The 23,878-nt window shown below is 45.3% G+C and overlaps 1 protein-coding gene across 1 annotated transcript in view; it reads left to right on the top strand.

Annotated features, from left to right (window-relative positions):
• Positions 1 to 15,006: 15,006 nt before the first annotated feature.
• The window catches only part of LOC115476389 (solute carrier family 22 member 5-like), a 52,496-nt gene continuing 43,624 nt past the window's right edge, over positions 15,007 to 23,878 (top strand). Inside the window, 4 exon segments of the mRNA XM_030212752.1 lie at positions 15,007 to 15,333; positions 15,336 to 15,685; positions 22,319 to 22,422; positions 23,290 to 23,444. Coding sequence (XP_030068612.1) covers positions 15,294 to 15,333; positions 15,336 to 15,685; positions 22,319 to 22,422; positions 23,290 to 23,444 — 649 coding nt within the window. The 5' untranslated portion in view covers positions 15,007 to 15,293.

The raw sequence follows: 23,878 nt of genomic DNA, 5'->3' as shown, positions 1-23,878 counted from the left end.
TGTGCAAAATATAAATTGAAAAACTAACAAATCCGATCACCACTTTACAAATTAACAAATAGAAATAAAACAAATATAGAAAATAAAATACCATTTTATTGGACTAATACATTAGCTTTCAGAGGCCAAAACCTCCTTCCTCAGGTCAATACAGTATAGTGCTGTTATAGTATCCTATCCTGACCTGAGAAAGGGGGTTTTGTTCTCTGAAAGTTAAGTCAAAATGTATTAAAAATTAGTCCAATAAAATGATTACCTTATTTATATGTTCTATTTATAAACATGTATTAACACATGAACACAGATACAATACTATACCCTAAAGCAAAAAAATAAAAAATATATATTTTATTTACAGTTTGTTGTCTCTGGTTTCTGCTTTCCTCATCTTTTCACTGTCTTCCTTCCATCCAGCATCTGTCTTCACTCTTTCTCTGAAATTCAGTGTCTGCCCTCTCTAATGTCCCTTCCATCCAGTGTCTGCCCTCTCTCTCTCTGCCCCTTCCATCCACCATCTGCCCTCTTTCTCTCTCCCCCTTCCACCCACCATCTGCCCTTTCTCTCTGACCCTTCGATCCGTCTGCCCTCCCTCTCCCATCCATCCAGGGTCTGCCCTCCCTCTCCCATCCATCCAGGGTTTGCCCTCCCTCACGCTCCCCCCCTTCCATCCAGGGTCTGTCCCTTCTCTCTTCCCCCTCTTTTCAGCCCCCTCTTTCCACCTGCACCTAGTTCCAGTTCCAGCCCACATCTCCCACCTGCCACCCTTTTCAGCCCCACTATCCCACCAGTCCCCAGCCCTTTTCTCTCATCAGTCCTGGGCTTCAGCCCCCAACCACTTCTCCCTGACCCCTTTTCAGCCCCTAGTTTCAACCCCAGCCCTTTTCTCTCACCAGCCGCGAGCTTCAGCCCCAGCCAGTTCTCCCTGTCCCCTTTAAAGCCCCCAGTCCCCACAGTTTCAGCCCCTGCCCCTTTTCAGCCCCAAGTTCCAGACCCCTTCTCCCATGAGCACTTCCCTCCCCAGTCCCCTTATCCCCTCTGAGCACCCCCACCCCTCCCCAATCCCCATTCTCCCCTCTGAGCACCCCCACCCTCCCCAATCCCCTTCTCACCTCTGAGCATCCCTCCTCTGAACTCCCCCACCCCTCCCCAATCCCCTTCTCACCTCTGAGTACCCTTCTGAGCTCCCCCAAACTCCCCAATCCCCTCTGAGCACCCCCACCCCTCCCCAATCCCCATTCTCCCCTCTGAGCACCCCCACCCTCTCCAATCCCCTTCTCCCCTCTGAGCACCCCTCCTCTGAACTCCCCCCCCCCCCCCCCATCCCCCTTCTCCCCTCTGAGCACCCCCACCCTCTCCAATCCCCTTCTCCCCTCTGAGCACCCCTCCTCTGAACTCCCCCACCCCCTCTCCAATCCCCTTCTCCCCTCTGAGCTCCCCCCCTGACCTAGTCCTGTCCCCCTCCATTGAGAGCCACAGAGCCCTCTTCTCCTGCCACCGCCTGCCTTTTTCTTTTCTTTTTTTTTAAAATCCGTGCAGCCACGCAGGCAGCGCTTCGCGTCTGCCCTGCGTGTGCTGTGAAAGAAGTAAATCGCCAGCGCTGGCTTCGGGCCTTCCCTCGATGTCCCGCCCTCGAGGAAATAGGAAGTTACCTCACAAGAGGGCGGGACATCGAGGGAAGGCCCGAAGCCAGCACTGGCGATTTACTTCTTTCACAGCACACGCAGGGCAAACGCAAAGCGCTGCCTGCGTGGCTGCATGGATTTAAAAAAAAAAAAGAAAAAGGCAGGCGGTGGCAGGAGAGAGACGTGACGAGCACCCCCCACCCACGGACACCCGGGGCGGACCGCCCCCACCGCCCCGCCCTTGCTACGCCACTGCCTAAAGCGCAGGTTAGCAAACACTGATAGGCAAATTACTGCAAAACGCTTTGAGCTAGATTCTATATATGGCACTTGAAAATTCCACACAGAAACAAAATACGCCTAGGTATATTCTCTAAAGCATGCATATATTTTATAGAATAGGCTTAAATTTCTGCGCAGTACATAGAATATGCCGAGCGCATCTCCACATGACCAAATTTAGTTGCAGTCATTTACTTGGCGTGAATCCCGACGCCTAAATTAGGCGGAGGAGATTCTATATATGGCGCCTAAAAATTCAGCGCTGAAATCAGTGCCGACTAAGTGTATTCTAGAATCGGTGCCCAATTATAGAATACACTTAGTTGATATTTCAGCACCTAAATCTACACACATCCATTTACGCCAATGAAAACTTGGTGTTAATCCCTGCAATCAGATTTAGACGCACTAGGCCATATTCTATAACTAGGCACCTAAATTTCAGAACGCTCACAAAATGCCCATTACCACGTCTCTTGCCTGCACGAGTTAGAAGTTTGACGCACATCATTACCGAATATGCTTAGTGAGTTGTGCACCTAAATTCTAATCAGTGCCAGTTAGTGCTCATTATTGCTTGTTAAGTGCTGATATCAGGGCTCATTAGCTTATTAAGCCAATTAAGTTACGCATGGTGTTATAGAATCCACACCGATTTTGGCTCCTAAATCTAAGCGCACTGTATAGAATCCGGGGGAGATCAGGTAGATTCTACAACAAAGCGCATAGATTTTAGAAACACCCACGCCCCATCCTTGGCCATGCCCTCTTTTCAACTATGTGATTTAGACTTTAAGGACACTTAAGAGTCCTTTTACATAGGCATGCTAGTGTTTTTAGCGCATGCTAAAAATAAGCGTGTGCTAAATGCTGGAGATGTCCATATATTCCTATGGGCGTCACTAGTGTTTAGTACATGATAATCATTAGCGCAAGTTAAAAACACTAGCACGCCTTTGTAAAAGACCCCCTTAGTGAGTTGTGCACAGAAATCTTAATTAATGCCAATTAGTGTTGCTTATTGCTTGTTAACATCTAACTGACAGCGCTGATTAGCTAGTTAACCAATTAAGTTATGCACACTGTTATAGAATACGCTTTGATTTCCTTGCAGAAATTAAGCTGCGATATATAAAATTCCAGGGTTTATGTTTAAATCTGTTTATTAATTTACAAAACAATAACAGTAGCATACGTTATAAGAAATCAATTCAAATTGGGGACCGCAAAACGCTTTAATACATTTTCTGGTAAACTTTATTCCAACGTTAAGTGCACTTTACCATTTAACGTGGTTTAGTAAAATGGCTCCTCAGCTAGCTAGTCGGTGTTCCATTATATAAAACAACATTTACCACACACATTCCAAGAAAAAAATAAACTCCTATGCTTTCCCTCGTCTTACAAACTGACCGGTCCAAAGTGTTAAAAAAAACACATGTTAATAATAAACCCCTGCTCTAGGACTAGGTTATTGTTGAGCTAAAGCAGTAAACAATTGGTCATTTGCAGATTTAAAATTAACTATACACTGAACACATGATCCTCTGTGATCTGGAGCAAAGAGAACCAACACTTGTATCCACTACAGGTTACAATCCAATTTTCTTCTTAGGAAGGTCTAATTAACTTTATTTTTAAAAAATTACCATGCGTTATTTGCATGACTTTACATATTTAAATATTACACCATTCCTTAAATTTTATTCATTTACTTCTATTCTTTCCCATCTTATTGCATATTTTAAACCTTTTCCTTACTCTGATAGTTTCCAAATTGTTTCATGATATTCCCTGTGTCACTGGCCCTTGGTTTATAGCACTACTTGTGCCGTCTAGAAATCAGCATTTGCCTTCATTTCATTTGGACCAATAAATATTATCCTAATATTTCAAATGTGACCAATTTTTTTGGAAAATGTTTTGATATCTCAGCGTGCCATTCCTCGCCAAGAATGATAAGAATCTGGTTTGAAGTTGAATTTTAATTGTAAAGAAGTTTTTTGTTTGTTCATTTTGTAGTCACAAGTGCTCCCTGATCTATCACATGCAACTCAATTACATAGGAAACCTTTTTGCCCTTAAGGCGGATGTTCTGGCTATAGGGACTACCTTTTTCCTTTAGTATCCCTGTTAATGTTTGCAGGAAATCAATATATTTTCTTTGATATTATGCAGTTGGAACATTTTTGACATTTAGAAGTTGGTAGAGGGAGGTAAGTTTGAGGGCTAATTGGGGATAATGTTAGCCTGTATTTCCTTTATTATATCTGATTGTTTTGTACAGTTGCATTCTCTCCTCTTGATGTAGACTGGAGTCATCACTAGTATATTTTCGTTCCTTTGTATACTTGTTCTGATAATTGGGTTTCTTTTTTGATGTATGACTATTCCTTTTAAGTTTGCAATGAATATATTTTTCAAATTCTATTACCCTCATCTTTCACTTGCATTACATCAGGGGCGTAGCCACGGGCACCCATTTTCCCTCCAGGCCCGCCCATCCGCATTGCTGTCTCTATCCCTTTTGTCCCACGGAGGCAGCGCTTCCTTCCTGCCCTGTCTTCTCCCGAAGCTCCGCTGCATCGGTCCCTCCCTGCAAGTAGAATCCTCCTTCGCCGGTCGCGCTGCGCTGCCATGCAATTGCACACGCAGCTACGCTCCTCCCCCTGCCGCATCTATCTGGCCCTCTGTGATGCACTTCCTGTTTAGGGCCGGATGAACGCGGCAGGGGGAGGAGCGAAGCTCCATGTGCATGGCAGCGCAGCGCAACCGGCGAAGGAGGATTCTACTTGCAGGGAGGGACCGATGCAGCGGAGCTTCGGGAGAAGACAGGGCAGGAAGGAAACGCTGCCTCCGTGGGACAAAAGGGATAGAGACAGCGCGAAGGATGCGGATGGGCGGACCAGGAGGAAAAATGGCTGAGCTGCTGGGACATGGGAGGGAGAGGAAGAAGGGACTGGAAGGAAGGGAGAGAGTTGCTGGGACATGGGAGGGAGAGGAAGAAGGGACTGGAAGGAAGGGAGAGAGCCGCTGGGACATGGGAGGGAGAGGAAGAAGGGACTGGAGGGAAGGGAGAGAGCCGCTGGGACATGGGAGGGAGAGGAAGAAGGGACAGGAGGGAAGGGAGAGAGCTGCTGGACATGGGAGGATAGGGAGAGAAAGAGGGGAGATGGATGGAAGGATGCAGAGAGAAAGGGGAGAGACTGGAAGGATGTGGAGAGAGAGAGAGAGGGGAGACTGAACAGAAAAGGGTAGAGAGATAGAGACACTAGATGGAAGGATCAGGAGAGAGGGTAGATGGGTGGAAGGATGAGGAGAGAAAGAGGGAAGACACTGGATGGAAGGGTAGGGAGAAAAAGGAGACGCTGGATGCAAAAGAAAGAGGGGAGCTGCTGGATGGAAAGAGGGAGAGGACAGAGTAGGGAAAGACTGGAGAATAAGAGGAAGTGGCATGTGGCGAACAATGGTGAGGAAAAGATGAAAAGCCATAGGTGGTGAATGGACAGGAAACCCTGGCAAGAGAAAGACGAAGGAAAGCAGAATCTAGAGACTGGGAGCAACACAATGAGAAAAAGTAAATGGCCATACAACAAAGGTAAAGAAAATAATTTTATTTTAATTTAGGATAAAGTAATATGGTACCTGTGTTAATAAAGTTTCAGAGACCAATACTTCCTTCCTTAGGTCAGGAGAGGATACCATAACAGCGTTATGCTGACCTGAGGCAGGAGGTTTTGGCCTCTGAAAGCTCATTGAAAAGGGTGTTAGGCTTTTAAATAAATTTTCTGAAACCTGATGCACTGAAAAGCAGCACTTTACCCCTATGTGACAAATGCATCTGATTAGTGTGACTAAATTTTGCTGGGGAAGGGGGAATAGAGAGAAAATTTTGTGCCCACCCACTTTAGGTTCAGGCCCATCCAAAATTGGCAGTCTGGCTACGCCACTGCATTACATAAAATATTATTGCATTATTTTATTACACCAGAACAAGGAAGCATACTTTTAATTCACAAAGAAAAGCAGTTTGCAGTATTTGCTGTATATACGTGACATGACCACAGAGTACTTGCAGAATTCACAGCCCCTTGAGAGATGGAATCCTAGTCATCAGGCAACAGTGACACATAGGGGCTAACTCTGTTCAGGTTGCCTAAAGTTAGGCACCTAAAGTATGTGCACTAACCCCCTAATTCTATAAACGTCGCCAAAAATTGTGTGTGCGCATTTGTGTGTTGCAATTGAACAATGAGCTAATTAGCACCAATAATTGGCTTTTTAACAAGCTATAATTGGCACGAATTAGATTTCATTGATCTCTCTTATCTATCCCCTTCTCCTCTACTGTTAATTCCAGACTCCGTTCCTTTTATCTTGCTGCACCTCACGCCTGGAATAGACTTCCCGAGCCTGTACGTCTAGCCCCGTCTTTGGCTTTTTTCAAGTCCAGACTAAAAGCCCACCTCTTTGACGCTGCTTTTGACTCTTAACCATTACTCACTTGCCCTGTCCTTGTATCCCCACCTCTTTATTCCCTTACCTCTTAGTTGTTCTGTCTGTTTACCTGTCTTATCTAGATTGTGAGCTCTTTGAGCAGGAACTGTCTTTTGTGTATGCTGTACAGCGCTGCGTATGCCTTGTAGCGCTATAGAAGTGATAAGTAGTAGTAGTAGTAGTAAATTTTACGTACAAGTAAAAAAGGGGGAACGCAGAAATGGGAGGGTCATTGGTGGAACGGGAGCATTCCTAACATTTCTGCGCGTTGTTATATAATAAAGGGGGATACACACCTAATTTAGGCATGTACATTTGATATAAATGGCCACACATAAAGTTAGACAAGATTCCCGGGTTTAAGTGCTATTCTATAAACTGTGCCTACCTTTAAGTGTGCCTTATGGTATAGCGCTTTTTTCTGTGCCATATATACAATTCACTCCTAAGTGTAAATTCTATAATGGCATTTACGTGCTTAACTTTAGGCAGGACCATTTATGCCATGTCAAAGGGAGGTGTAATGTAAATGCTCATGTGGCCCTGACCGTATCCTATAACTTTAGTAAGTGCTGGGTACCCCCCTGACCCACCCATGTTCCTCCCACATCCACACCCCTTAGCCGTTACATGCTAAAGAATTTATGCATTAAGAATTATGACTGTGCGGTTATGCAAGTAACTGCAAGTTAGTGGCAATTAGCACCTAATTTATCAATTAAGTTACATGCATGCAAGATTACAGAATGAGTGGGATAATGCCCAGACTGCAGCCCATAATGAAAGGTTCTGGGAGGAGTTTGGCCAAGAACTGTTTAGACTAGGCTAGGTGAGTTAGGAGGGGATACAAAATAGGGGAAATGAGAAAGGGAATATAAAACAGAGGGAGAAGACCCCTATGTGGTACAAACAAATGCTTATGGTACCAGGTCCAAGTCAGGGTATACAATACTTTAGTGAAAGGGGTGTTTACAAAGGCTGGAAAACCCAAACAGACAGCCAGATGCTTGAAAGTCGCCGTTAAATACCGCATGTGTTTATATCCACGGTTGAACTTACCAATTTTGAAACGGCAATCGATGTTCAAAGGAAATTGCATGGAAATGAGATGCATGGAAATTCTGCCAGTGGCTCGGTAGGGAAAGAGCTTAGCACAGGCGCACAATTGCCCCAGGTACAAATAAGTACCTCTATACAATATGTAAGCCGCATTGAGCCTGCCATGCGTGGGAAAGCGCGGGGTACAAATGTAACAAAAAAAACAGTCTCACAGTAAGCACCGATGTTCTACACTTGCCCTGGAAAAAAATGCAACAACCACGTTGTAGGCGTGCGTACAGTGACATCACATGGAGTTTCCTTTTTTTTCTATGACAACTTTTTAACACTGCTGTTATGTGTGGGACACACACACGTATAATACACATACATGGCACATTTCACACACATGTGCAGATACTATTTAAAAAAATGCAAGCAGACTGCTCCACTGAGAAGTTGCCCTCACAAAAGCTCCAGATCTGCTGGAAAATTATGAATGTTAAAGGTCGGCGCTCCTTTCTGTGCACAGAAACGTCCGTGCATCGCACGGAATGATCATTTTAATACTAATGTAACTCCCCTGTTGTATAGGGTTACTGAGTGGATAGAGCCCTGGTAGGTCACTAGGGGGAGTATCCTGGAGATTCCTGGGTGGGAAATAAGCCCAGCCTTAGGGGACGGGTTAGGAAATAAAATGTAGCAAGATGGTGCAGGAAAGGAGATGAATGACATATTGGGAGGAGTTAAGAGTGTGATAAAAGGATTACCATGTGCTTGCACAGTCTTTTGGTGGTCCAATATTCCCCTGCCATTAGATCAGTGGGGAGTGAGGGGAGTCCCTGAATAAGAACTGGCAACCCGTGGGTTTGGAGAAGGAGATAAGTCATAGTCCAGACGGACAGAGACTGTCATAGACCTCTAGAGAGTGGATCAAAGTGACCACTTCCAGGAGCTGGAGTTGAGAACTGGGGAGAGTTCAATCTCATAGAGGAGCCGGGACACCAGAGTCCGGAACCTGTGTGCAGGAGGTGCAAAGCCCGTGCGGGGTTAATTACCAATTGGAAAGGATGGATAAGTAGAGGTGCTGTATAAAGTGTACATATTTCTGGTCTGCATTCCTGTAAATAATCAGCCATAATCAAGTTAAGTTTATATTGAAGTGTTATCTAATTCATTGGTTTGAACTGTCTGAGCTGCTGGTTGCAGAAGTTAATACAACTTCCTGAGCCGGTACATCAAGCTCCATCCCTGGCCGTCTTCAAATCTAAGCTAAAAGCCCACCTTTTTGATGCTGCTTTTAACTCCTAACCCTTGTTCACTTGTTCAGAACACTTATTTTATCATCCTTACTTTAATATTCCTTTATCTCTTGTTTGTCCTGTTTGTCTGTCCTAATTAGATTGTAAGCTCTGTCAAGCAGGGACTGTCTCTTCATGTTCAAGTGTACAGCGCTGTGTACGTCTAGTAGCGCTATAGAAATGATAAATAGTAGTAGTAAGTTCCAGTTATTTTTAATTTAAATCACTGGACTGTGGAGAGATTTAATACTGGAAAATGGTTTGGGAGTCAATGACCCTCTGAGGGGTCGTGCTAACTAACCGCCAGCTTGCATCCCACACAGGCCCAGATGCACTAAACCTTAACGACCCTTTTAACAACCCTTTACTGACCCTTAACGAACCGTAGCATGCATCAAAGGCCATTTTCCTATGAAGCTAGCAGCTAACGAAAACAGAATGCAAACGAGAAACTACCATTGAAATGTGGACAATTCGGAATGCACTAACCATACCGACGATTGCAATGAATCATCTACCGTCTGAAATTTAACGTGAGCTCAGACTTGTCGTTAAGGCCTGAGCTGTCATCTCCCCGCTGGCCTCTGCACCATAAAAATCATGTTTAAAAAGAAAAGTGAGCACCCTGCTTCCCTCTGCCTAACATAAAAATGAAACTAACATCAAAAAAGGATCGGGATGGGGCAAAGGCGCTCATCAGGAGCGTCATGTATGGACAACCTTGCCCCCCCCCCCCGCCCCGCTCAAGGTCGCCGCTGCTCCCCGGTTCCCCCTGCATTATAAATAAAAAATCACGAGAGAGCTACAAGGGGACTCTTCTATGGCAAATACAGACTCCAGAGATTTGGGAATAGGACGGGCCCAATGTTAGCGGGGATGGTTAAGACATGGGAGAACCACCAGGTAATAACAGCATTGAAGGATGACCAAGGGAAACTACATCATACGAGTGAAAAGATTGCAGAAATTCTTAGACATCATTTCTCGGGGATATATTCAACCCCAAGTAAGAGTGATGTAGGAGCAATAAATCAATATTTGAGCCAGGCCCATCTGCCAGAACTAACTCAACAGGAGCTGGAGTCTTTGAACGGTCCAATCACTGGCAGGGAAGTACAGGACTGCATAAAGTTCTTAAAACTAAATTCAGCGCCTGGCCCGGATGGACTGCCGGGAGAGTTCTACAAATTGTTAAGTGCCAAGTTAGTTAACCCATTGATATTAAATTACGAACAGGCAGTACAGCGGGGACAGGTGGCGGATCATGCCAACGAAGCCCTAATAGTTCTTATAAAGAAACCAGGCAGAGCAGAGGAACTCCCAGACTCATATAGGCCGATATCCTTAATAAATGTAGATCTAAAAATATTATCAAAGATAATGGCAAACCGCCTTTCTAGGATACTACCCCGGGTAATAAGTACAGAACAGGTGAGATCCAACAGCCGCAGTGTTAGTTAATGGGATTAAAACACCATCATTCCATATAGGTAGGGGGACACGCCAAGGCTGTCCGCTCTCACCACTCTTATTTATATTGTCCCTAGAACCGTTGTTAAGGAGGCTATGCCTCAGGACAGACATTATGGGAGTGGACGTGGGAGGTACTATAATTAAAACACTAGCATTCGCAGATGATTTACTAGTCCTTCTTAAGAACTCTAGATCCTCAGTACCGGCACTACTACAGGAGATAGAATCCTACGGGAGGCTCTCTGGGTTTGTGCTGAACAGACAGAAGTCACAGGCACTTCCAGTATATGGGATACCACCTGAAAGGGGAGGAGGGGAGATACCAGTGTTACCAGAGGGGGCGCCTTTGAAGTACTTAGGAGTATATATCCCACAGAACTTAACTTATCTTTATGACAGTAACGTTCAAAAGCTGTTATGGGATACAAAAGATAGACTGACTACATGGCAGGGATACCCATTGTCATTGTTGGGCAGAATTGCCTTATATAACATGGCAATAGTACCTCGCTGGTTATATGTTTTTCAGGTTCTGCCGTTGTATTTGAAATATAGGGACGAGAGGCAACTCAACAGGCAGTTGCAAAAGTTTTTGTGGAATGGGAAAAGGGCTAGACTCCCCTTGAGGACATTGCAGGTGCCTGTTGAGTATGGAGGCTTAGGTCTTTTAAGCATTAGGCAAATGACAATTGCAAGTGGGATGAGACACATAGCAGACTGGTATAGGAATTCGCAGGATTTCTCGGCCACCCCGCGGGAGTTGGCTCTGACTGACAATGTACATTTTAGTTGTATATTAATGAAACAAGGAGAGCCCTGCCTTATGACTTGGACGATCAATGATAATGCCTACAGCGAAGAAAGTTTGGCGATGGGTCTGCAAACTCCATAGATTCAATGCGGAAGCAACTCCATTTTTATCCATAAGCAGAAACCCAGCTTTCCCAGCTGGAGATATGTATCATATCTTCAAGAAATGGCAACAGCGAGGAATTCAATATGTGTATCAGATTTTAAATGAACAGGGATGCTTGTTGCCCTTCAAGGAACTACAAGATAAATATTCTCTTCCACATACAGATCTCTTTCATTATAGTCAGTTGAAGCATTACATTGATAGCCTGAAATGGCAAAACTTGACTGAAGATGTACAGGAAGAACTGGCCGCAGCATATTCCTTATCTGCTCAACAAAAAGTTTCCTTGTCGCTCTACCATAGACATATCCGGGATACTGCAGCAGAACTGCCTTATGAAAGGCTAGCTCAGGCCTGGTCAGATGAATTAGGGGCGACCCTATCAACAGATATCTTCAAAATCCATGTCTTGACCTTGAAGAAGTCTACAGGCTTTGTTTGGTGCTGGGAATTACAATATAGTTTGCAGTCCGAATGCATATAGCCCCCAGACGGGCATTCCACATGGGCTTGTCCCCGGCAGGGGAATGCCCCCAAATGCAATCATGTTGGGGCCACATGTTTTGGACATGCTCACATATTGCAAATTTTGGAGACAACTTTTAACAAATATATCACAGATGTGGGATATTCGTTGGATTCTGGATTACAAACTATTGTTCGGCCACGTAAAAATTGTGGCCCCAAAACCTAAAGGACTTAAAGAATTCACAAACAGGGCGGTCATTGCAGCCAAGAAGGTGATTCTGCTGGAATGGATGGCATCGAAAGCTCCAACTCTACAACAGTGGAGGACCCAGATGATAACTTTAATGAGAATGGAGAGATTTGATATAGTGCAGTTGGACAATAAAAGAGGACAGCAGTTTGAACGGAGATGGGCACCATTCTGGCAAACGCTAACGCCAGCAGCACGGGGACACCTGTTAAATTTATAACAATGTCAAGGAAGGAGGACAGAGAAATATTGTGTAACAGTAGTCTCGGAGGGCATGGGAGGGTGGGAGGGAGGTTTAGGGAAGAAGTGGGGGGGAAAGGGGTGATAGAGGGAGGGGGGAAATAGAAAACGTATGGAACAGGATGATTATTGTATAGAAAGCTGAAAGTTCTGTAACTATCGCAATAATGTGCGCTTGAATTGGTGGATGTTTTTCTCTGATGTGTTAAGTTATGTCTTGTTCCATAATAAACAGATTTAAATATAAATAAAAAATCAAAACACAAATCATAACTTTAGCAGCCCCGGCTCCCCCTCCCTTCCTCTCTACTTTTCTCCCCACAGCTCCGCCTCCCGAATCCTCCGCCCTGTGCCCCGCCCCCTTTTCTCCCTCCTGGGGTCGTCACCGCCATTCCCCCCCTCCACCTGGCCCCCCTCCTACTGGGCCCGTGCAGCGCCTCTCACCTCTGTGTGAAGGCGCTGCACGAGCAAGAACAGCTCAGCTGATGCCTTCGTCCAGTCTTCATTCGCGTCTCTCTCCTCCTGGGCCTGCCCCCATCTGATGTAAGTAACCTACGTAGGGGGAATGGCGGCGACGACGACCCCAGGAGGAGGCAGAGGGGGTGGGACACAGGGCGGAGGATATCGGGAGGCGGGGCTGGGAAAGAGAGGAAGGGAGGGGGGCCGGGGCAGCCTTAAAGTTTTTATTTTTATTTTGGTTTGAAGTGGGGAGCAGCGGCGAACTTGGGCGGGGCGGTGGGCGGGGGGAAGGCCGTCCGTGAAGGACGCTCCTGATGAGCGCCTTTGCCCCCTCCCGATCCATGCAACGTGTTTGTGTTTTGTTTTTTGGGGGGGTACTTTTGACATTTGTGGCATGCACAGAGCAGCCAGCATAACACTTGGCTGCTCTGCGCATGCGTTAGGGGCCGATTACCGATGGGGATTACACAGGTTTGATGCATTGTACTTACGGTACCGCACCGAACAGGTGCAACTTTTTTTTTGGTGCATCCTTCGTTTTTTAAAATTCGTTAGGGACTTTAACGTTTTAGATTTTTAACGTTTGGTTGATGCATCTGGCCCACAGTGGTGTGCTGGTAAATTTTTAACAACAGGCTCTCTCCCCAGTCCACCACTGCGCCCCCCCCAATCCATCTCTGTGCCCCCCAAAATTGCAGAGCTGGCTATAGCCGGGGGGGGGGGGGGGGGGGGCAATGCATTACTCTCTCCAGGAAAAAAAAATTAAATGATCCCAGGTTCCAATCTAATTCATGTTTAATATGGGATAAAATGTCATAAATAAGTAAATAAATATAAACTTTTAACGTTCAGCACCTGATTCTCAAAGTGGACATATTCCAAACACTATAATGAAAATAAATTATTTTTTCTACCTTTGTTGTCTGGTGACTTTGTTTCTCTGATCATGCTGGCCCAGTATCTGATTCTGCTGCTCTCTATCTGTTCCCTTGACTCCGTTTCCAGGGCTTCCTTTCAATTTATTTCTTTTCTTTCCTCCTTTCTTCTTCATTTCTGGTCCTCCGCAGACTTGACTGTACAGTGGATCCAGCTTCTGCCTATTTTCTCCATCCATGTGCAATTTCTCTCCTCACTTCCTTTCCCTCATCTAATCTCCTTCCTCTATCTTCCCTCCATGTCCAGCATTTCTTCTCTCTCCCTTCCTCCCCTCCATCCATGTCCTGAAAACTCTCCTCTCTCCCCTGCCCCCCTCTATCCATCCATACCCAGCAATTCTCTTCTCTCCCCTGCCCCCCTCTATCCATCCATGCCCAGCAATTCTCTTCTCTCCCCTGCCCTCCATGCCCAGCAATTCTCTTCTTTCCCCTCCCCCCCTCTATCCATTCATGCCCAGCATTCTCTTCTCTCCCCTGCCCCCCCTCTACCCATCCATACCCAACGATTCTCCTCCCTCCCCCTCCCGCTCCCATCCATGTCCAGCGATTCTACGTCGCCCCCATCCTCCCCTCCCGCTCCCATCCATACTACTACTACTACTTATTTTCTATAGCGCTACTAGACGTACGCAGCGCTGTACACTTGAACATGAAGAGACAGTCCCTGCTCGACAGAGCTTACATCTAATTAGGACAAACAGGACAAAAAAGAGATAAGGGAATATTAAAGTGAGGATGATAAAATAAGGGTTCTGAACAAGTGAACAAGGGTTAGGAGTTAAAAGCAGCATCAAAAAGGTGGGCTTTTAGCTTAGATTTGAAGATGGTAAATGCTTGGTGAAGTAATAAAATAAATTCTGGAGAGAAAGGCTCCTAAGAAGCCACAGGAGCAGCAGCACCAGGCATGGCAAAGAAAAAATCACTGGTGGCGTGTGATTTATTTATTTATTTCAGAACATTTATACCCCGCCTTTTGCCACAGTGTTGCAGCCCCAAAGCGGCTTACAATGAACTAATTAAATAAAATAAACAAAATAAATACATTGTTATATTCCAGTAAATAGGAGGAGAGGGTCTCCGAACCTGCTAACCACTTCTTTTTCCCAGGTGGAGATACCACGCATCAACTGTGAAGTGCAAGGGGCCAGGGGCCTGTCAAGGAGGATCCCCGCCAGCTCGGACCGGAAGAGGCGCCGGAAAGGGGCATTTCACCACTGAGCTTGTTGTAATACCTTTGCATAAGATTATCAGTAGCTGTTTCTGTAAATAGTAAAATCAATGTAGAACCTTTATGCATTAGACTCTGAATAACCCGTTGCAAGCACGGTAAGCTTTGAGCATCGGGGTTAGAGTCCACTGTGGTGGAAGGTGTCTACCCAACATTGAACAAGTAAAAAGCAAATAAACACATTCAGACAGAGTCCTCCCACTGCTAATGACGTCGCTAGTGTCACAAGTACTCACTTCCTTACCAGTTAACAAATATTTGCATTTCCCCGCCCCCAAGCCCCGGCACGCGGAGGAGGGCGGGATGAGGCTCCCGTGCTCGTCCTGGACCTTGGCGCATGCGCGAGGGTGGAAGGAAGGACGGCGGGAGGTCGGTTGCCGCCTCGGTGATGTCTGAGCCTCGCCTACCGGTGCCTCCCGCGGCCTTTTCGCTGCCTCTCAGAACAGAAGCCCGTGGGGGGAGCGGGTCATACCGCCTTCGGTAGCGCGGAGTCCGTCGGCCGTTCGCCGCACTTGTCGGTTACACACCCCCCTCCCCTTCCGCTAGGGCGCTTGACCTCTCCAGAGACACGCGCTCCTCGGGTCATGCGGGACTACGACGAGGTGACCGGCTTCCTGGGCCAGTGGGACCCTTCCAGCAGCTCATTTTCTTCCTCCTCAGCATCAGCATCATCCCCAACGGTTTCAACGGCATGTCCGTTGTGTTCCTGGCCGCATCTCCCGAGCACCGTTGCCTGGTGCCGGCCACCGCTAACCTGAGCGAAGCGTGGAGGAAGGTCAGCATCCCTAAGAAGATGGTGGACGGGGTGGCGGTGGACAGCATGTGCTGGCGTTACCGGCTGGACCGGTTGCTCAATTTCTCTGCCCAGGGGCTGCTGCCAGGGCTGGACGTGAACGTGTCCGAGATAGAGACGGAGAAATGCCTGGACGGATGGACGTACAGCACGGACGTGTATCGCTCCACCATTGTAACAGAGGTATGTGCTGGGACAGCAGGTGATTGTGTTTGTGTTGAACGCTGCACAGTGATACAATAGAAACAGCGACAGGATGCACCAGGAAACACACATGTGCATCATATTGCCCATTACCACATTATAGCTTTGCATGTAGTTGAAATGATTGCAGTGCTGTGGGTAAAGGGCTATGTCTGAGGCTGTATATCAATCTTGGAGCTCTTTTACTAAGCTGTAGTAAGCAGCTAGTGCAGGGTTTATTTCGTGGTAGACAGTGTGGATCCATGCTAATATCTCCTGCGCTGTAAGGCTAGCTGTCATGAGTGCTGATAGTAGTAAGTGCATCTGCCCTACTGGTAGTCTGATGTATTGATTATTCACCACTGTAGCTAGAAACTCAATTACAGAAACTTTCAAACAGTGTTTCTAGAGACGGTCATGTAGCTTTCCTTCACTGGATACTCAATCACTCAAAACAGTGGAGAAAAAAAAAAGACCTCAGCAAGTCAAACAGTACTTATCCAGATCCTTCCAATGCATAGCTGTTACACATTATTATTATTAGCATTTGTATAGTGCTACCAGATGCACACAGCGCTGAACACCTGATACAAAGAGACAGTCCCTGCTCAAAAGAGCTTGCAATCTAAATAATACAGACAGACATGACAGTTACGGGTCCCAAAGAATCCTCATTTCACATCTGCTGCTTTAGGGGATTGATTAATTTCCCTTGACCACAGCGATCTTTAATAGGGCAGTGTATGCCAATCCAACACCCAACTCTACCGGCCAGACCCTGACCCCCCCCCCCCCCCCTTGAATCAAGAATCGGCTCCTCTTGATCCTTCTACCAACCCCCCTCCCTGCATACACAATGCAAACCCCAGGAACCAGGTACATCTTCATATGTGAAAGGATGGCCCCTGGCTACAGCTAGGGGTCATCAGCACCATTGTGGATTCTGGCATCAACCCAGGGAGGACCCCACAAATGCTGTCCCGGGGGGGGGGGGGGAGGAAAGAGATTGTTGGATCAGGGGAATTCAGAGTCTGATCATGGGAGGGGGGATTGTTAGATTGATTGGAGATAGTTCAGGGTAGGGCTGCTGCGGGAAGCAGTCCTGTAAAATGGGTGGCACTTGGCTCATATTCTAAGCTCTTCTGCACTGTCAGCCCAGGCATGTAACATAGTGATCATACCAAGAAAAATAGAAGTAAAATTCTCTGCACGAACACCACAGCAAACAGAACAGGGCAGAGATAGTCCAGAGTAGGGATGTGTGTGATTTTCTTAGTGCTGGCAGTATTCATATTTGTGCTTTTTTGTGCCAATGAAGGCATAAGTGCTGAAACTTGGTTAAGTCGATTCATTTTCCAATAATGTAATTTGTGGATGAACTGGAGAGTTCCCTTTCCCTGGACTCTGTGTTCTATTCTGTTGATACAGTGTTCATATGTCCACAGTGTGCTGTATGCACTGATGCAGGGCACACCCGCTGCATTTACTTCATAGGCTTTGCACTTACTGCATAAGTGCAAAACTTACTGTACTTTAGTAAAAGAGTCCCATAATAAACTAGACATAACTTCTGTACCCCATAGTACAGGGGCTGCAGAACACCGTTTGGTTTGTTTTTGCCCCTCCAATCTCTGGGTCAGCCCTCTTACATTACAGCAAGATTAGAATAGGTGTTCTTTGCATGCCTGCCTCCTTGCCTTTCAATGATAAGTCCAGTAGATTTCTCTAGGTTACATGTATCAGACAAACAGGGATTGAATTGAGGTAGCTCGTACAAAACTGCTGCATGCTTTTCTTTTTGTGATGTTTTCCATTGTGCTTGTTTGTCATCTCCTCCTATGTTATAATCTTTTGTGGCATAGAAATTGTGGAAATGTCTTACTGTAACACTCCACTGGTAGTGAAATCGTTAGTTACTATGCTACATCTAAGCAAGTATTGTGTGAGTTTTATCATAGTAAGCTGATTTTATTTTTGTTTGGTTATTATTTATTAGATAGATACTTCTCATGACTCCCATAACTTGTGCGTCACCTTTAGAAAATCTTATTGGTGCTAGAAAAATCCATGAAAAATCTCATTCAGAAGACCCATTATGGATCTGAATTCAAAAGTTAATTTTGTTTTGGTATGATCCAGATGTGGAAGCTTTTTAATTCAAAAACTTGATGCGAGATGAGACACTGCACTTCTTTCATAATCAGCCATAAGTTATCATGTGTCCTTGATCTAATTGCAAATTCTATATTTGTACTCATTAAAAAAGTTAGTGCCATGCAAAAAGTTTCTGGTTTGATCAATCACATCTTTTGCTTTCATATCTGGGTGCAGTTAACCGTTTGTTTGGCCCTAGGCAAACAAGCATATTGGGCTCTCTATTGTAATATAAAAAGATTAAAAACTTCAACAAAATGAGTCAGAGGAAAACTAGACAAGGAGTAAGTAGAGGTAAAGAACACTGCTCATCAACTTCATAACATAGAATTAAATAGGATAAAACTCCCCTCAGACCCAAGAGATATTGGGTGGGATGACAGTGGGATCCCCTAAAGAAACCTAGGGCAGCCACCTGCACTTCAGGCCCATGTGTAAAAATGCTGATTACAGATTGAACCAAATCCTGGAAAAGAGATCCCTCTTTCCCACACACAGCCTCAGACTAACCAGACCCTTGAAACTTATTGTTAGTGGCACTTAATTTCAGGGTGGATTGGTGTAGTAGAAATCAGCTATTGTTTGAGTTGGAAGGGTAGAGGGTGGTGGTGAGGAGGGTTATTATAGCTGCTCGCTGTTATTGTTTTCTATTTGTAATTTATACACAATAGTTGCACAGCATATTGTTCCTTTTTATACTTTAATAAAAAGATTTAAATTAAAATCGTTTGAGACTTTGCAGATGAGGACAGAGCCCCGTGTCATTCTCTAGTTCTGCGCAAAGTTCCGTCCCAAGGTTGTGTCGGAATTAATATCAAAACACTTCTTATAAGCCACTAAACTCCCCTTTCAGGGTTTAATGCAGTGTACAATACAAGATAAAAATTATACAATCAATACTCATCTAAACAATAGTGTTATCTTAACCAGTCAATAATACTTCCAACCTTTTTTCCAAAGCCTCATGTTCACAAAAGTGAAAGCGCACTGTACACTTTGGACTACAAGAGAGCCTTGGTCTTCTGTCTGGAATAGACTAAAGCCTATAGAATGTCTACCCAGCTTTTTGTTTCTTTTGACCCACACATTTTCCATTTGTTTAGCAGACTGCAAGGGCACGTCACGGCTCATAACATTACAGCTATGGCAATGTTGGTAGCCTACTTGAGCTCAGCCTCCAGAGAAGAAATTTGAAGAGCTGAGAACGTATGGACAGACATCCATGTCTCGTCCCATTTACTAGAACAAAACTCCAGACACGACAGATTTTTGGCGTTTAGAATCCAACTCCCTCCTCTCTAGGCCCTTTGAGTTCCAGGCTGCCATCTGAAGAACAAAGATGTAAAATGATAGATAAAGCTTGTTGTCACCAAAAAGAAGGTGGTGCCTGCCTTTTGTGGCACCAGTTGTTACATTGTTTCCCCTTTTTCTTTGGAAGGTAGGGTATAACTAGGGTGTCCCATTAGTGAGAATTTTATTGAAACAAGTGCAGCATGACTATTACAATACTAATAAAAAAGGCCCGTTTCTGACACAAACGAGTGCTAGCAAGGTTTTCCTCGCAGTGTGTATGTTTGTGAGAGTGTGAGAGAGAGTGAATGTGTGTGGCTGCAAGTGTGTCTGTTAGAGAGTGTGTGTGTGATATTGAGAGTATGTGCGAGTGCGTATGTGAGCCACAGTGAGTGTGAGAGAGTGTTTCACACAGATACAGTGTGTGTGAGAGAGAGTGTGTGTGTGACAGAGTGTGAGAGAGTATGTGTGTGATACACAGACTCTCTGTGAGATCGAGAGTGTTTGAGATTGAGAGAGTGTTTGAGAGTGACTGTCTGACACATAGAGAGTGAATGTGATGCAGTGTGAGACATAGCGTGTGTTGTAGACAGTGTATGAGAGTGAGAGAGACACTGACTGTGAGAGAGAGAGTGCGTGTGTGACAGAGATACCTCCCCCCCTCCCTCTCTGTGTTCGCAGGATCCCCTCCCCCTGCCTCTCCTGCTCTGTGGTCGCAGGACCCCTCCCTATCTGGTCTGTCTCCCGCCCTCCTTTCAGGTCTCCCTCCACCCCTCCTCTCAAGTCTCTTGGTCCCCCTCCCCCCTTCGTCTGTGCTCTCAGGACCCCCTCCCCCCCTCCATCTCTGGTCTCAGGACCCCTTCCAGCCCTCATCCTCCCCATCCCCTCAGGTTTCTTTTCCCCCTCCCCTGTGGTCTCAGAACCCCCTCCCCTCTGGCCTCAGGACCCCTTCCGCCTCCGTGGTCTCAGGTCCCACCCCTGCCGCCACGCCCCTACCGAAGTCGCAGACGCTCACCCCCCCCCCCCCCCCACTGCTGCTGCTCTCCTCAGGTTGGTTCATGTGCCAGATTGCTTTAGACCCTACCAATAACTGTGGTGCTGCTGGTGCTGCACGCCCTCTGCCTCCACCTCCACAGTTACTTTAATTACTGCCCATGTTTTTGCGAGGATCAGCAGCTCTGGGAAGCCACGTGGTAGGGCCAGGGAGAGAGTCCGCGTGGCGCAGGTGCACTGAAGACACCACAAGTCAGAATACAGAGCTTGAGGAGGAGCATGCGCAGACTTCTTTCCCGCCCTGGAACTTGTCTGCTTGAAAGTACGTGGAGGCTGTGTTTGTGTGCGCCTGCAGTGCGGTCGGTCTTGCATTTATTAAAGGAATGCGCGCAGGCAGCCATCGGCTGTCAGCTGTGCATCCGCTCCTCCTCTCACCTCTCGTTCCTGCGGTCCTCCGGAGTTCTACTCCATGGGCAGTGACGTGAGAAGTTAGAGGAGGAGCAGATGCAAAGCTGACAGCTGATGGCTGCCTGCGGTGCCCCACTTCGTTGTTAAAAGCTATTTTGTAGGGTTTTTTTTGTATTGTTTTGTTTGTTTTTGTACCGGCCACAGGTGATGTCAGACGGAGGGGGGAGCGGCGGCGACCTGTGGTGGAGGGTTGAGCAGTGGCTGCGGCGACCTTTTTGGGGGGGTGGAGGGTGGTAGCGGTGGCAACCTGGGGGGGGGTGGAGGGGTGAGGGGCGGCGACTTTGGGTTGCTGATGTCACGTTTCGTCACGTAGCAATGTGTGAGCGATTCGTTGAGTGTCAGTGCTCCGCCCTTGACGTCATCACGTTGTGACGCTAGAGCAGGGCAGACACTCATGGGCAAACAGCAATCTACACAACTACAAATTTTGAACTTTTGGAGGCTTCATTAGAACGTTGGAGGTGTGTTTTATATAGAGAGATTAAGAACCAGCAAACAAATAAGTAATCATGAATATTCTTCTTATGGCCACACAAATCCAAGAAATACAGTGCATTTAAAACATAGCAAATGGTGTTGCTTTATAAAAACAAAGCTCAGTCCTGCTTGTTTTCGAAGAAAATGGTTATTTACCTGTAGCAGATGTTCTAAATGGACAGCAGGACATACATTCTCACAACCCTCCCATCTCCCCCAAGGACTTTTATTCCTCTAGCTAAAAATGAACTGAGGAGGTCCCACGTGACACAGTAGGCAAGAACAGGTTCATATGCACGGTAGGCCTGTTCAAAAGCATTTGGAAGAGTTGCTGGCATAGTGCTGCTTCCTGGGCTCTATCTTGTCTGGTGATATCACCCATCAGTGAGGATTTATGTCCTGCTGGCCTCGGAGAGCAAATGTTAAAAGGCAAGTAAGTTTGTTTTTTAGTATGTCTAACCTTTGATCAGTTCTGCCTCTACTGCAAGATTATAAAACATTTTTATTTTGACATTTTTCTGGGACTGTGTAACAGGCCCGCTTTTAGCAAACTACATATAGAAACAGCAAGTTCTTGCCCCAAGGAATTTACAGTCTTAGGTGTATGCAGGGTTTAATTTGCAGATAGAATGGAAGTGGAGCTGGGAAAGGCTTGGGTGGGCCAAGAGCAACAGGAGAAGTGGGGATGGATTAGGGTTACAGTACTCTTTTCTCTTCTTTCTTCAGGCTCAGTCTACTCTCCTCTTCCCTACAGACTGCTTGGAAGGAAGGGACTAGTGCAGAATGCCCTTGTTTCCCTGTATTTTGAAATAAGTGGTGGAACTATTTCAGGCCATTCCCCCACAAATTAAGCCCTGGGTGTATGCTAAAGGCAATAGGAATTAAAGTAACTTGCTCAAGGTCATCAGGGGCATTACTCAGTCTTGTATTCTAGCTATTCTAAACCACTCCATTGCCTTAATGTTAAAACCTTAATATCGGTTCTGCCATGTGCCTCTACTTCTAGACGAAGAATTTAGGATACTTCTTTTACTAATACGTTGTCATAACTGTAGTGTTAATTTCTGCTAGAAAAAGTGGGACTAGGAATACCATAATGCAGAAGGATATAAGTTGAGTAAACAGGACTTATCAAAATTCATCTTCCAGAAATTACTATTTGGTAGCTCTTGTTCATTTCAAGATGTTAGGTTTAAGTATTGCATCATGTATTTTTGTTCTTTGACTATTGATGTTGTGTTTTGTTGGCAGTGGAATCTGGTATGTGATAATAACTGGAAAGCACCATTAACTTCCTCTCTCTATTTCGTGGGTGTACTTATTGGATCCTTTGTTTCAGGACAGCTGTCAGACAGGTAAAGTATGTGCAAAGTACTATAATCTGGAAGAATCTATTCAAGTAACACCATGTTATGGTAGACCATTGGGGTGATGGAGAAGAAGGGCTTCACTTATTAGAGGACTATGACCAATCAATAGGTGTATGGTGTCTTAGAACAGTTTTTTTTTTAATTCAGTTACCTGAGCTTTCTTGGCAAAATGTGAGGTAGAAATGTCATAATAAATACATAAAAACAATTGCAAGCTGGCACAAATTGGTGATTGCAAATGAGGAAGGTTTACTTAGGGGCCCTTTTGCTAACCTGTGGTAAATTTGTGCATTGCCATGTCATAATTTTGCTGCTGAAATTTCAACTGCAAAGTCTGGGTGATAATTCAGAGCCTGTCGATGTCCAGCATGTCCCCTGCAGTTTCCACACAAAAATGTTTTTATCACTCTTAACTGCAATGTGCAATTCACATTCATTTGCCTTCTGTAGTCTGCCCCAATTCCCATGCCCTCAAACAGCATGCAGTTAACACACAAATTAATGTGGGCTGTTAATGCCAGCATGATAAGTTACTGCACTCATGTGCAAAGTTAATGTTCACTAATTCACACATTAACTACTTACCACACTTCAGTAAAAGGGCCCCTTAGTAGTTTTCCTCATTGACACAGAAGAATGTGGGAAAAACTTTAGTAAAACAGACCCTTCTGTTTTTGGATGGTGATCAAAAAGGGATGTGTATCTTTCCGGCAATAGTTCTGGGGGCTTAATTCTATCTTCATTTCTTCTCTGTTGTTCCTCCTGTAGTTTGCACAGGGATTTTAACATTTCTTGTCTTGTTCACTCATGTCGGCTATTTCTTTGTACCTGTTTTCCGTCTGTTCATGGCAGGTTTGGCCGGAAGAAGATCCTTTTTGCCACCATGGCAGTACAGACTGGCTTCAGCTTCATCCAGATCTTTTCCATAAGCTGGGAAACATTTTCTCTGTTCTTCCTCATAGTGGGTTTGGGGCATATCTCTAACTATGTGGCAGCTTTCATACTTGGTAAGGTTAATTTCTGTCCTCCTGAGTACTTGTGATGACTACTGGGTTTTGTTTTTCTCCTAGTCAATAGAAGGTGGAAGTTTCTTTTCAAGCAACTAAGAAGAATTATACTGAAATTTCAGTACCAAAGATAAGAGATGCTCCTAGTATAGGTTCTATGCTAGCTATCCTTTTTTGTATTAAAAAAAAAAATCTGTGTGCTGTTTCTCTGCATTTTTATATTTTAAAAATTCTTTTAAATATAAGTAGCTTGCTAATAAAAAAAATATTCAAAGTTCCTGTGTATAGTGAGACAGAAATCTCAGTTATCAACTGTTGAACACTGTTTTCACTTGGGCTGTGACTATTTCTTTGCATGGATGTGGAGTCTCTGGCTTTGTTGACTTATCACTGACACATTACAGGGGTGAATGGTGTTGACTGTTCTTCCTTAT

This window comes from Microcaecilia unicolor, chromosome 8 (assembly GCF_901765095.1).
Source record: "Microcaecilia unicolor chromosome 8, aMicUni1.1, whole genome shotgun sequence".
Classification (NCBI taxonomy): Eukaryota; Metazoa; Chordata; class Amphibia; order Gymnophiona; family Siphonopidae; genus Microcaecilia; species Microcaecilia unicolor.
The sequence above is the reverse complement of the archived record's forward strand: the minus strand, read 5'-3'. Positions and strand labels throughout refer to the sequence as shown.